The 14068-nt window shown below is 32.2% G+C and overlaps 2 protein-coding genes across 2 annotated transcripts in view; one reads left to right on the top strand and one right to left on the bottom strand.

The window, feature by feature from the left end:
* Positions 1 to 14068, top strand: part of Eip74EF (Ecdysone-induced protein E74) — a 491406-nt gene that overhangs the window by 104800 nt on the left and 372538 nt on the right. The gene's annotated exons all lie outside the window — the stretch shown is intronic.
* Lsm11 (U6 snRNA-associated Sm-like protein LSm11) overlaps positions 245 to 14068 on the bottom strand; it is a 48679-nt gene continuing 34855 nt past the window's right edge. The window contains exons 3-4 of the mRNA XM_089643104.1: positions 3535 to 3673; positions 245 to 2051 (exon numbers count right to left, since the gene is read on the bottom strand). Coding sequence (XP_089499230.1) covers positions 1888 to 2051; positions 3535 to 3673 — 303 coding nt within the window. The 3' untranslated portion in view covers positions 245 to 1887. The remainder of the gene's footprint in view (positions 2052 to 3534; positions 3674 to 14068) is intronic.

Below are 14068 nucleotides of genomic sequence, written 5' to 3' on the forward strand. Positions count from 1 at the left end.
GGTTAGTGAGTGTGTCTGATAGTTGGTTGTGTACGTTTTTCAGAAGAATGTTACATTTTGTCTTGTGTTCCTACTCGGCACATGGAATTTAACAGTGGCGACAGTGGCAGGACTGTCAATTAAGTTGTTAATGACTCAATACAAATACAGAGACTGTATGATTGTTGCTATTATTAATTATGTGAAAAAAACAAGGCAATTTGAAAGAACAAAATCATTACTGTTAGATTTTTTATTAGCCAAATATAAATATTTACAAATACAAATTTAATAACGTATTTAAAAAAAACATTGATCTATCACTTTTCTTACTTACATACTGTATGTATTCAATACTTAAATTATTAAGGCATATTATTTAATTTTCGAGATATTCCTCCGTATTTATCTTACACTGAGGCCGGGCTGTTTCAGAGAATTTGAACGATTCTTCAAATTTCAAAGTTATTTTACAAGCTCTGTGAAAGATCTTTTCGAGTTCTGTTATTATTTCATATTTGTCCAGTAACTGTCCTATAATGATATAATAACAGAACTTGAATAGGACTTTCACAGGACCCGAAAATGAACGTTGAAATTTGATGAATTCTTCGAAACAATCCTTCCTAAGAAAAACGAGTATTGCTAATTTAAAACAATCTTTAAAAAAAACGGGATTGCAGACCCTTAATGCTATGCATAAAACCTTGTCTTATAAACATTAGTTTATCATTAAAAAAATAATAATATTTGACAAGTCAAAAATATTTCACCAATAAATGAAGATATTATATATCTCGACGCCATCTAGTGAGAAATTTAGCACTAACAAAGCCTTTCCTACAAATATAAAGTTGGTTGTTTACAGGTGGAAAAAATATAATAAGCAATAATTGTTGATTGAGGTACTAGTACATATTGAATCATTTGGCGGGTTGGAAATGGACCGGACATCAGAAGGCACGGGTTCAATTCCCGTCGGCGGCATTTATTTTTACTCGGGAGATATTTTCAATTTGTATTGATATTTCAGGCGACTAATTATTGCTTATAATTATTTGATGGTTTCCTGATAATAATTTAATAAATATGTTACTAAAAATCCTAATATTTTAACATTTCGCTGCATGAAGACGTCTTCTGATATATTAAGACTCTACTATAATTTATCAGGAAGCGGCCTGCAATCCCATTTTAACCGGATTACCAATAATTTAAAGAGATTCTTAATAAATTAGCAATACTCACTTTTCTCCGTTTAGTAGGTATATTACAGTTCAGATAAAATAGTACCAAAATGACAATGTGTTCATACATTCTTCTTGGCCTGCCCAAAATTAAGTGATGGGGTTTTAACCCTTATAAACTTTACTAAAAACCTGTTTTATCTCACCAAATATTGATTCTATCGACTTGGAGAGTCTGTTTTGATTTTTGCAAGAAAAAAACATGGCCAAAAAGTGATTTTATTTTATTTTGTGGATGTTCAGGCATAAATATTTAATTTTTTTCCGATCATATTATAAATAATTTAATTTTCCACATTATACAATAAAATCATAACCGAAAACGGGTTCGTAAGTAGGAGATTTTGAAATTAAAGCACTTTTCATAGGCCTTATACATAATTTTTTTCTGGGCTTATAAAAAGACTTATCTAAAAAATACTCGATTGTTTCAAAGGCCAAGGTGTATTCTACTCGCAGTATTTAATTAAAGCATCTGAAACATTTCTAGGCGACCAAATTTTTAAACCAAAAACACATGATTTTGCATTACTACGTAGTGCATCGCCTTAATAAAAGAACCATAATCGTTTGTCTCCGTGCGACTAACGCCATTTCAAGCAACAACGTTTAGTTGTGGATGGTGGTCTACACCAGGGCGATACTGACAGTACCTAGTTTATTACGCTAGAATGACTATCATGACCACATGCTCTCCTCTCATCAGTAACTGGGGAATGTGTCGTTCACAGGTTTCGAAGCCTTTCTCTGCGGATTTAACTATAACAACGGGCACTTCGACCGCTACTCGCTGTTTCCTGGTAACTGGGGGTGCTTCCAATGTTCCTGAAATTATATCAATAATAAGCAAATAATATATAGTATATGTCTGCAAAGAACTATCTTATTACTAACTATAGACAGTCAAACTATTATCAACTTATCGATTTATTTGCATCCAACGGTTCGTTGATCAATAATACAAACTATACGTACAATGAAATCTTCAAAACACTAGACGTCATGTCAATAAGACAACTTTACACCAAAACTGTTCTCCTACATCTCATCCATAGTAATCTTCATATTACAAATCAACCAAAAGCCATAATAAAAACAAGGTCATCAACAAATAAAACACTGAACATTCCGATAACACACACCAAACACGGACAAAGACACTTTCAATACTACGCAACCAAATTTTTTAACAGTATGCCCATTACTTTGAAACAATTAATGACTACATATACATCTACAAACTTTCTCAAAAAACATATCGCAGCCTGGATAAAAAATGAAGATATTCACTTTATTCAAAAGATTATAATTTTTTTTTTATTTTTTTTTTATTGTTGATACATTTTTTTTTACAATATTTCATATTTCAATTTAGTAATGTTGGCCTCACTGGGTTGTTTACCCGTGCTGAGGCCCCCATTTTATAATTTAAGAATTTATACAATTAAAAGAAAATAAAAGAAAAACAACATTAAAATAAAGATAAATTTAAAATAAAAAATAAAGATTAAAAATTAAAATATAATTATAACACTAAAAGAAAAATATCAAAGGAGAATGTAAATCGGCATTTATAATGATATATGTGTTTGTGCGTGTTGCGTGTTTTATATATTTTTTTTGTGTTGCGTGTATATGTTTTATTCTTTTATGTTATAGTATTTTGGTAATATTGTCTTTTTGTTCTTTAATCCATTTTTTTATTTTGTGTTTGAATTTATTTTTATTTTTCTCAATTTTTGTTTCAAGTGGAAGACTGTTGAATGCTTTAATAGCGTGGTATTTATGGTGTCTTTGTCCAAAGGTAGTGCTTTGTCCAAAGGTAATTCCAAACCAAACATAACCAAAATATAATAAGTAAAATTAAATATTATACACGTTCTTCAAGAATTATCCAAAAATACATACACTCACAATTAAATGTGTGTTTTCATGTTTCAATATATGTTTTTGAAAAAAAAAATTAACTTTCTACTACAACACATAAATACCTGTCACACTTAATCACAAACACGTTAAGACGTCAGCACAGGTTCTCCTAGTGAGGTGTTCACGTAACATACAATATCACCCACACACAGTTTTACCTATATCAATTATGTTCTTTATTTTTTTATACCTTTTTTCTGTACTTTTTTCTCTGTACTACAATATAAACCACTGTAATCATTTGTAAAATGTGTATTCAAGAATAGACATAAATAAATAAATAAATGGCATTTGATCAGTGAACGTTATGCTACGTTATGGTACGTATACATTTGCGAACTTAAATAGTAATAAAGATATATCGAATATTCTAGCTTACCTAATGCAGGGATTTTTTTCTTGATCTTTCGAGTCCAAACTTCGCTGACGTCAGACATGGCGATATTCCATTGTTTGTCAAAGGCTTGCAAGAATCCAGTACAGTGACCCCTTATTCCCTTTTCATTCCTTGTAATGACCTGAAAAAAAACGTTTTTTGTTAATTCAAAGTTTTAATACAATATCTGTATCAGAGGAGGTTCTAGAAGTTCAGAAGTGGAAGGTCAATGCAGACTTGAGGTAATCTATAAAAAAACTGCGCTTTATAATTTATTTATTTATTGCTATTGTGTTGTGTTGCGCGCTTTATACATTTATTGCTATCAGTTGGTTCCTAATAAATTTATATTTGATTTTTATATTAAATTAGATGAAAAATGTCGTCTTTTGTTTTTGGAGGGTCAGTGTCAAATGATCCCGAGGACAAGCCGCCACTACTCTGTTAACATTTTTTTATTAAATTCGGTAAATTTCTAAAGGGAGTGATATGCCATCTCCGGCCATAATATATTTCGAAAAAAACTATCAACACAACTCAAAACGACCTAAATCTATATATAGGTATAAATAAAAATGTAATTGTTCGTTTTTTCTCAATCTTAAATCTCCGTATCTTATAAGGTTTAGCCAGCGTTAACAATGTAGTGCCCGAAAATATTTTTTTTACGACTTGATTACAAAACATCGATTTTTCTCTACCTTCTATAAATATAATTTACACGTATTATATCTATAAACCTTCCGGAAGAAATTGCCTTAAAGATAGTGAAAACCCTATCAAAGAACGTTGCGTAATTTAGAAGAACTAAGCGCACAAACAGACAGATACGTTTAGAGATATATACTTTTTTTAAATTAACACCACACAGGAGGCGTCATCTTTAGTGATGCTGTCTGGAGTTCTTTTGAAGAGAGGAAGGAGTGAACATGGATCTTGTAGAGACCCATGTTATAAGAAGGAGGAAACACAGAGGCCAGCAAATCGTTCACAGTCGAGCGTTCTCATATAACAATATATCAACCATATACAAATGTTAGGCGCGTGTTTGATGTGTTTTCCGACTATGCACCGGTGCTAAAGAGATGGTTGCAGTAGAATGTTATTCCAAAAGGGTAGCGACAAAGATTCTATCCTTTTTTAATTTTGTAAAATGTCGTTGAAAAACTGTCGGCGAATTTTTTATTACACTGTTTACAAAACAGGAGATTTAAAAAATAAATGGTTGTCATAAAAAAACAGCAATTGCACGTTATTCCTACGACAGAAGAACTACCCTTTTACCTGATTTTAAGGACTAAAAATATTTTTGCAAATTACCCAACAAAACCAGTACCGAAAGGGTTCCGAAAGTTTTTTTATTACCTTACTATGGGGGACCGGTGAACATTTTTATGGGATCGTTTATCATAAAACTTTCGCCAAGCAAAAAGGTTTCAAAGTATTAGATTTTTAGAAGTAAACATAATGAAATTACTGTTACGACGGTATATTTGTTTTTTTATGGTTTGTTTAAACGGAATTGCCGGGCACGTTTGGTCAAAAGATGGCACAAAATTATTTTTGACTGCGTAGTGAAGTCTTGTTTTAAGGCGAAGCTTAATTATTTATTTGTTTGTTTGTACACGCCCAATTAGGGCTTTTACATATGATACAATTATAATACATTTGATATAATCAGAGAGTAGAAGAGATAAAACAATTAAAAATGTACCGAGTATAAAAATATTAAGTTAAAAACAACAAACAGAGTAAACTATAGGATGCACATTTCTATAACTTTAGATACATTGAAAATTATAAACATTACAAAGCTCAAGATAGACATACAGATTTAATAACAATGAATCTCAAAAAAATCAAGATAGACATACAGATTTAATAACAATGTTTTTATAGGCTGACAGACATTCAATACCGTTGGTGTTCATGTTATATTTATTCCCTGCACTGTGCAGTCGGTTCATTACTGAATTTAATTCTTAATGCCAAATCACTATTTTGATTAATCTTTATAACGAATTGGTGTACATTATGCATACCAAAAAATATGCCTTAGATAAATTGAAGGTTTTCCTATCGTTTCTTTTGAGTAGAATACAAATAAATAAAAATTACTTAATAAAAAATATAAATGTAAACTACTAAAAAAATTATTTTTTACATTTATACAGTTTTATAGCTAAGATTATCTGTGACAGTTTCACTTGATTAACTTTTTTGATTTCTTATAAAATTATTTACATAATAAATAAAAAAAACAGTTTTTTGCTTGAAATCGAACGTTTCTAGACTCCGTTTGTCAAGCGATTTTAATGCCTATTACCTACTATATAAGGAATACCAAGAATATACGCATTTTTGGCTTGTAGCTTCCTCTTAAATATTATGGTATCTACCGCAGCCTGAAGAAAGTTTGAAAAAAGAACTGTCATTGAGATAATGACGTTTCTTTGGAAAAATTACATATTATCTTTATTTCTTTATTTTAAAGTTTTTCATTTACATTTTCAATTATAAAAAGAAACGTTCATTTATAAAGAAGTTCTGCTGCGTAGTTATTATCATTTGGGTTTTCTAAAAGCGAAACAGCTGTCACGCGTAATATTAATTACACAGCTTGTTTATAAATAAACTATTTTTTTTAAACTAAAAAAAAACTTTAAATTAAAATGGAGTTCTACAAATTAAACTTGAAAACAATTAATGAATAATTTCCTTATTGGAAATATAAAAACGTTACATAAAATATTTTATGGTTTATAACTAAGTAGGTAGGTATTTAAGTAGGTACTTCAAATCTACAAATCTTCTTTTAATGTAGAGAAAAAAATTAGTTTCATTTATTAAATAAGAGAAAATAAGAAACATCATACTTTTTTTGGACGCGAGGTGTAGGTACAACTGTTCACAGAACAACTAATAAAAAAACGTTTCTAGGTTGTCAAAGAACGAACTAATCAATAATCACGTGATATAATAGGCTTTTCAAATATATCTATTTTAATTTCAATTTTGTTTTCAGTAATGATTGTAATCACGTACACACACGCAGATATATAAGCATTTCTCTGAAATCGTATGACATTATTGCAGTTAATATACCCACCCGATCGGCATTTGGCGTAGGAAGTTTTCAAACAAAAAAAAAATCAAATAGTTGATAACGGGTTGATTTTCTTCGTCCAATTTCCATACGGTTCGTCTTTTCATATAGATTCTGTATGAAAAAGGACGTATTCTACAAATATAGAAATTTTATTATATAAACCTTTGCGGAACTTGGAGAGTTAAATTAATGCGGACAACGCATAGTAACAATGCCACTACATACGCCACTGGAGGTCATTACGATGTATTAAATATTTATTATTGTTGATAATTAATTATCATCACGTTAGTGCAACATCTGTTCATATGCTGCCCTTATAAAAGCACGGCTGTGTCCCGAACTAGTTGACTTTAAACTCAAATAAAGTGGTGTAAAAACTACTAACTAACTAACTATCACGCCGTTTCCCCGCAGGGGTAGGCAGAGAGGACGGACCGCCAAACAACTCGATCTTGGCACACACTTCTTGCCTCATTCACATTCATACAGCGTCGCATACATACTCTTGACTCTTGACATGGCCCTACTCAAGTATCTGATTCACTTGATCGTGCCACGTCTTCCTCGGGCGTCCCCGACTTCTGCTACCATTCGCATTTGCATCATTTATCCTCCTTTCTTTGCCCATTCGCTCTACATGCCCAAACCTTCTAAGCGTCCCTTTTTTAATCTTATTCATTACGCTTACATCAGCCTTGCACTTTTTGCGGATCTCCACATTCCTCACACGGTCATACATGGTTTTACCACGCATACGCCTCAGGGATGTCATTTCAACAGAATTCAATCTACTTTTATCCTTCCTCTGTCAGTTCCATGCCTCACTTCCATACATCAGGGTAGGTGCCAGAACTCCATTGTGGACTGCTAACTTCGCTTCTTTGGACAATTTTTTGTTACCGCCAACTGCGTTCAGTCCTCCATTAATGGAATTACCTGCATTTTCCCTTCTTTCAATATCTCTGTCAGCCTTACCATCTCTCGTAAACAAGCGGTGTATACATACACAATAAGTTTTATGGTACGTATACATGTTCGAACCGAAACGCTAGACGAGCCACGAATTACGGGAACGAAACAACTGCAAGCGACGTATTTGCGGTTGCTTCGTTCCGTTCGCGTACACGGAGAAAACTTACTGATACGAAATTAATTCAAAATCTGGTCAAATAATTCGTTTTCCTGTTAAAAACGGGACTAGAGGCCGATTTGACAAATTATCAGTAAAGCACTAATATGTTATGAGGAAGTCGGAACACATGTTGTTCAAACTAATAAAATTTTGCATCTCGTTCATTACATTTATTCGGACAAGAGCACCTGCGTGAACATGTGTTCAGATATATTCTGAATGACTAAAGTGAATTTCATGCTAATACATGAAGTGAATGGACGAGAAAGTCGGGGATGCCCGAGGAAGACATGAATCAAATACAAATGTGGAATACCTTATGATCGAAGAAAGGTGTAAATAAAGGAAAATGAATGACGTGGAAGTGAACTGCACTTAAAAAGTGCACCCAGTTTTCAGGTGCACTAGAATTTACAATCTCAAAACTTTAATCAAAACTCAGCGACGCCGGGTACACGTCAGCTAGTTAATAAATACATATTATACAACAACAGTGGGTATTGTAAGCAAATTGTAGGTAGGTACTTAGATACTAGCTACGATTGCGACAGGGGCCATATAAGTAGAGGAGTCACTCTCTAGGCCAGATAAACTCATGTGGCAATGGGAACCCATGGTCAAAGATACGATACTGACTAGCCGTAGTCACTGTGTTCTAGCCTGCGCAGATAACGAATAGAGTACTGTGGAAAATATAGGAAGGTTACCAGTGGCGTTACAATATGTGTTCAGTCCCCGGGCACGTTGGATAATCGGGCCGCAAAAGGATTTGTAACAATGTGTGTGGATCCTTTTGTACCTCCAGTATTTAGGCAAACTGTTTACGTACACTCAATGACTCAAATTTTGAAAAACACCGTGCAACAAGATAAAATAAGATCAATTGTGCGATTTGTAAGAAATGTATTTAATTTTTTATTTCTGAATTTTATTTGAATAATATTATATATTATATTATAATATGTAATGCATAAATGAAACCATAGTCTATGCAAACTCTTCATTCATACATATGCAAAGTATAGTTGTTTGATATGACAATGTTTGTGAAGCCTTTTGTATTTCTTGTTTTTGATCCAGGTAAACTGCCTTGTTTATCTGATGGTGTTACATGTATATTGTCCCTTACTAAAGTTCCCACTTAAAGCGAAGCTTAATGCCAAATCACTATTTTGATTAATCTTTATAACGGATTGGTGTACATTATGAAAACCAAAAAATATCCTTTGGTTAAATTGAAGGTTTTCCTATCGCTTCGCTTGAGTAGAATACAAATAAAAAACAAATTACAAAAAATATTTTTTCAATAGAAATGTATGAACGCGTAAAGGAAACAACCTTTAAAAAATACAGTTTTATAGCTAAGATTATCTGTGATAGTTTCACTTGATTAACTTTTTTGCTTTCTTATAAAATTATTTACAAATTAAGTAAAAAGCAGTTTTCTGCTTGAAATTGAACGTTTCTAGATTCAGTTTGTCAAGCGATTTTAATGCCTATTACCTACGATATAAGGTATACTAAGAATATACAATTTTGGCTAGTAGCTTCCTTTTAAGAGATTATTGATTTTCTTACAATTATGCATTTTTCTTTTTGTCTTTTGTTTTTTTTATATTTAATTACACTTTATCCTTTGTACGTGTAACTTTATACCTATGTTAATGGCACATGTTTTGCCATATGTTATGTTAAATTGGGGACCCTGAAATTTTTTGGGACACATCGATTGTCACACCTGCGATCTAATCACAAAACCTGAGGAGTTCAAATCGAAGCAGGATTAATTCCTTATTCAACAGCCTAGAGTAGTGGGCATCCTTTTTCTGTTGATCAAAGGATCCACTGAAATTCGTCTTCATTAAATTTCACAAACTGGTGTCTTCATCCTTGTACAATTAATAATCTAAAAGCATCTTCCGATCCTGCACTATCACAGGTTCTTATAATCTTACATTGACAAGGCAAGGCTATAACTGAAAAAAGATTATTTGTTGCATTTCAAGCCCAGATGAATTACTGTGATAAACTTTCTTCACACACGTCACGAACCCTTTTTTCCAGACAGTTTAATATGAAGCAATTTTTATTGAATATAATTCTTAAATGCGTAACTCTTTCGTTATACAAAAAAACCACCCTTTACAGAGCATTAGTTTTTATTTCACAAATCAATTTTATTAATTGTTGCCACCCTATCTCACGGTAATAAACAAATTATGGTTTACATACAATAACTAAGTTTACAAGTATAATAATTTTATAAATAAATTATTCATTCTAACTCTTGAGATGGCCTGACTCAAGTATTTTGTTCACTTGATCGTGACATGTCTTCCTCGGGCGTCTCTGACTTCTTCTACCTTTCACAAGAGCATCAGCTATGTTCCTTACACTTTGTTCTGTATGCTATTTTATTAATAAAATCGCAATATCTGAAAAGTCGGACAATTTTTCATCGTTACTCTTTTAATTTATCTTGCTCCAATTGTCATACTCCCACAGGCTCCGGAAAATATGATGAAAATACCATTTTTTGTGAGGAAAACTGATGTCAATGTTTCAATATGACTTTTCTTCAGTAGTGCAATCATTAGCAATGACACATAAAGCGGCTAAACAGTAGTTAGACAAGTGGCTGCAATGCTTACAATTATATTATTATTATTGTTTATCTGAGACGTGGACAATAAATGCTAATATTAATAACAATCATCGCAAGGACTATTGCGCTGGCTGCAAGCACTTCCGATATGCTAACTCATTGGGGCGCAGGAAAAAATATAAATATGTAATAATAATAATAATTAATTTATAGAAAATAATCTTTAACAACATATTAAGCAGAGTGCTTTAAAGTATAAAAAATGCTAATACGCTTAATATGTCGATATCTAAGACAAGAGACCTAGAGTGCTGAATAATGTCTGAAATAACTTCGTTAATAAATATTTAAAATAGGAGTTGACCTACATTAGAGTCTTGGGGTATTCCTGTTCATACAAAAATATGACACTAGTAGGTAGAATGAAATGTTGAAATATCTTATTGTCAATAAATAGGACAACATATCATATTGCTATATCATACAGTTCCAAATGGATCAATGACACCAGTTATTCAAAGAACCTTGAAATATAGACGGTATAGCAAACACAAAAATTTCATCTGACGGTCCAGCAATTTGCTTGGTCACCCTTTCATAGATGTTATGATAATAATTAGACCACTTTACGCTAAATCAGCAATAATTCATCTCTCACATCCAATCTCCATATTCCTTTACAATCCCACTCAAAAATAATAACCAGATTTTATTATCCTTAATATCCCATTAAAATAATATACAACCAAGGACAAAGACATTTTACTAACCAAATAAAATCTATAATCAAATGCCTATATTATTGAAATAATAGACACAGAATACAAAAATACATATATAACCAAACATAATGTTTCGGTCTAGATAAAAACAAAAGCTACAGATTTTTTTATAAGATAATAACAACAAATCAAACACAACACAACATTAATGATCAAACATGCTAATATCGGTTGTCTGTGCTGTGCTGTTCAATGAACTCAAATTTAATTTAAATTTAAGAATCATTTTAAAAATTGGAACTGATTGTGTGAATAACTAACCCACATATATAATAGGTATAATATTATAACCGAAAATGATTTGTTGAGAATTCAAATAATCCGTGATATTTCACGGGTCTGCGCTAGCAATTATAATAATTATTTCTTTTGCGGGACTCAAGGTGTTACAACCATCACTGCACTATTGCATAAATCTTCCGCATATTTAACATCAGCAGTCACGGCCGCCGCCTGTCAGCGCAGATAATGTACTTTATATTAACTATTCATAATAACAACTAAACTAGTAAAAACTAAGTAGGTACTAGTCTGCCGCAATGGTGGGATGAGTAAAGATGACTCTTCACCGACTCACTGTCGTGGTGTTAATAAAAGTGAAGAGAAAACATCTAACCAAATTTTTGACCGACTTGAGAATCGATAGCGAAGCAATATCGGTTGGATAAACTAAGCTGTAGACGATAAATGAATTAATTAGTCTGGAAAAAAAAACCGCTCTACGGTGGCAATACTGATGCATATCTATTACAAAGGCGCATTTAAACGTCAAAAATTTGCGAAATAATTTTTAAAACTGATTTTAATTATTATATCAGGCATTTGTTGATTGCTTATTGACCAATCGTTACGTGTTACCCATGATATCATGAATAACTATCGAATCTCACAAGTTTTTGACATGTAGACAGGCGTATCAAGGAAGAAGGCGTATCCATTTTTAAAACCAGCTTCATTGATACAAAATATGTCGATATCTAAGAGAAGACGCCTAGAGTGCAGTATAACGTCCGAAATAAATGTGGAAAATAAGAGTGGGGCCCAAATTATAACCTTTGGGTACTCCTGATCGTACAAAAGCTAGAAAAAATGTGAATACTCCATCTGCCAAACTGTGCTAGCGAATATCGACTAATATCGACCAATGTTTAAGCTTCCCGTTTAAAAATAGCCTCAATGATGCTAAGTATGTGGAAATCTAAGAGGCCTAGCGTACAAAATAACATCTGAAACATCGTTAACTTACATGGAAAAGAATAGTGGGACTCAATTAGAGCCTTGGGGTATTCCTGGTCATGCACAAATAGGACAGATGCGAATATTCCATGTTTATTGTTTATTGTGGTATTTTAAGTAGGTACATAGTTATCTATGTCCTAATACAATCATTATATACATATAAATATACATATAATTATGGTAACACATTTAAAATGAATCAATCACATATTTTCTTAATTTAATTTTAAATGTTTTTATGTTTTCTTCTGATTTTATTTCTTCTGGTAGCTCTCCAAATATCTTCAACGCTCCGTACATAAATGAATTTTGACTCTGTATTTTTTTCCTGAAGGGGAGTTTGAAAAGTGAACATTTTGACACAAAATGTTCACTTTCCTAGCGAATATTGACCAATATTAAAGCGTGCCGATGGATAGGAGGGCATACTAACATCCTTAATTAAGTATGTCTAAATTAAAGTACTACTAATCGTACAAAAATATAAAAAAGTGGAATATTCCATTCGACTAAAAGTCAATTTGATTGATTAGAGACTTTTATCGTGATTTGATGCTAGGGTCCCAAAGGCGAATGAGCCAGTGGTCGTCAATCTTTGTGCCATTGTCATAGCTCAAAATGCGCGCCACTCTAAAAACTTGTTTTCATATAGTATTGCTCACATACAATAATAATTATAATTCTATAGAATCACAAACCATTAGATCATCACCAACCAGGAGCATGAATTATAAATAATAACAATATGTTGACATAAGTAAATAAATATTTTATTTGTTTTACGATTTTACGTCTAGTAGGTTTAATAGTCCCACTAGAATATATTTTAAATATAATGATATCAACGACCTCGTACGCCATACCTTATAATTTACAATGATCGTTATATTATTACGGTTGTTGTGTTTTCCGCCAAAAGACGGACCTTTCCATTGTAATTTGCTTAGATTATAAAAAGAATGAGAGATATGGCGTGGAAGCATGTCGACTGTCGCCGAGCGACGATAAAACTGCACGGACGAAACCCTTCTGTAAATTCCCGGGAATTTATTTTTATATAAATAGGAAATATTGCAGAAAATTTAATCTAAATGATGTAATCTCTATGAAGTTGTCTCCTACATCGAAATTTCACGTTATTTACAAATTTATCATATTAATTTGAGCATGCTGAGTAGAGAATTAAAAATTATATCGAATTGTACCGAAAATATAAGCATAGTACATACAATGAATGGCGCAGCAGTACTGCAGCACTGCCATTCGAATAATGAATTGTGTTTCGAGTGACGTCACGTGACACGATTGTATAAGTTTTCGCGGAGTTCACTTTGAAGGCTCATAGCTTCGTCATTTTTGGAGATATCGAAAAAATAATTTTACTGTAGTTATTACCTCTTTAAATGTAATACATTAGCTGACGAGTACCCGGCGTTGCTAGGGGTTATCCTTATGAAATAGATATATACAATTACGGACTTTTCTGTAGGCCTTTTACAGATATACAATTCCATAGTACATTGTTTTGAGGTCGTTAACAATGTACACACCCGAAAATATTATTTTTCACAACTTGATTACAACACAACGACTTTTCTCTACTTTCTATAAATATAATATACATGTTTTATATTTATAACTTTCCAGTAGAAATTCTCTAAATGATA

This window comes from Hesperophylax consimilis, chromosome 19, assembly GCF_061612785.1.
Source record: "Hesperophylax consimilis isolate HC1 chromosome 19, BYU_Hcon_1.0, whole genome shotgun sequence".
Lineage (NCBI taxonomy): Eukaryota > Metazoa > Arthropoda > Insecta > Trichoptera > Limnephilidae > Hesperophylax > Hesperophylax consimilis.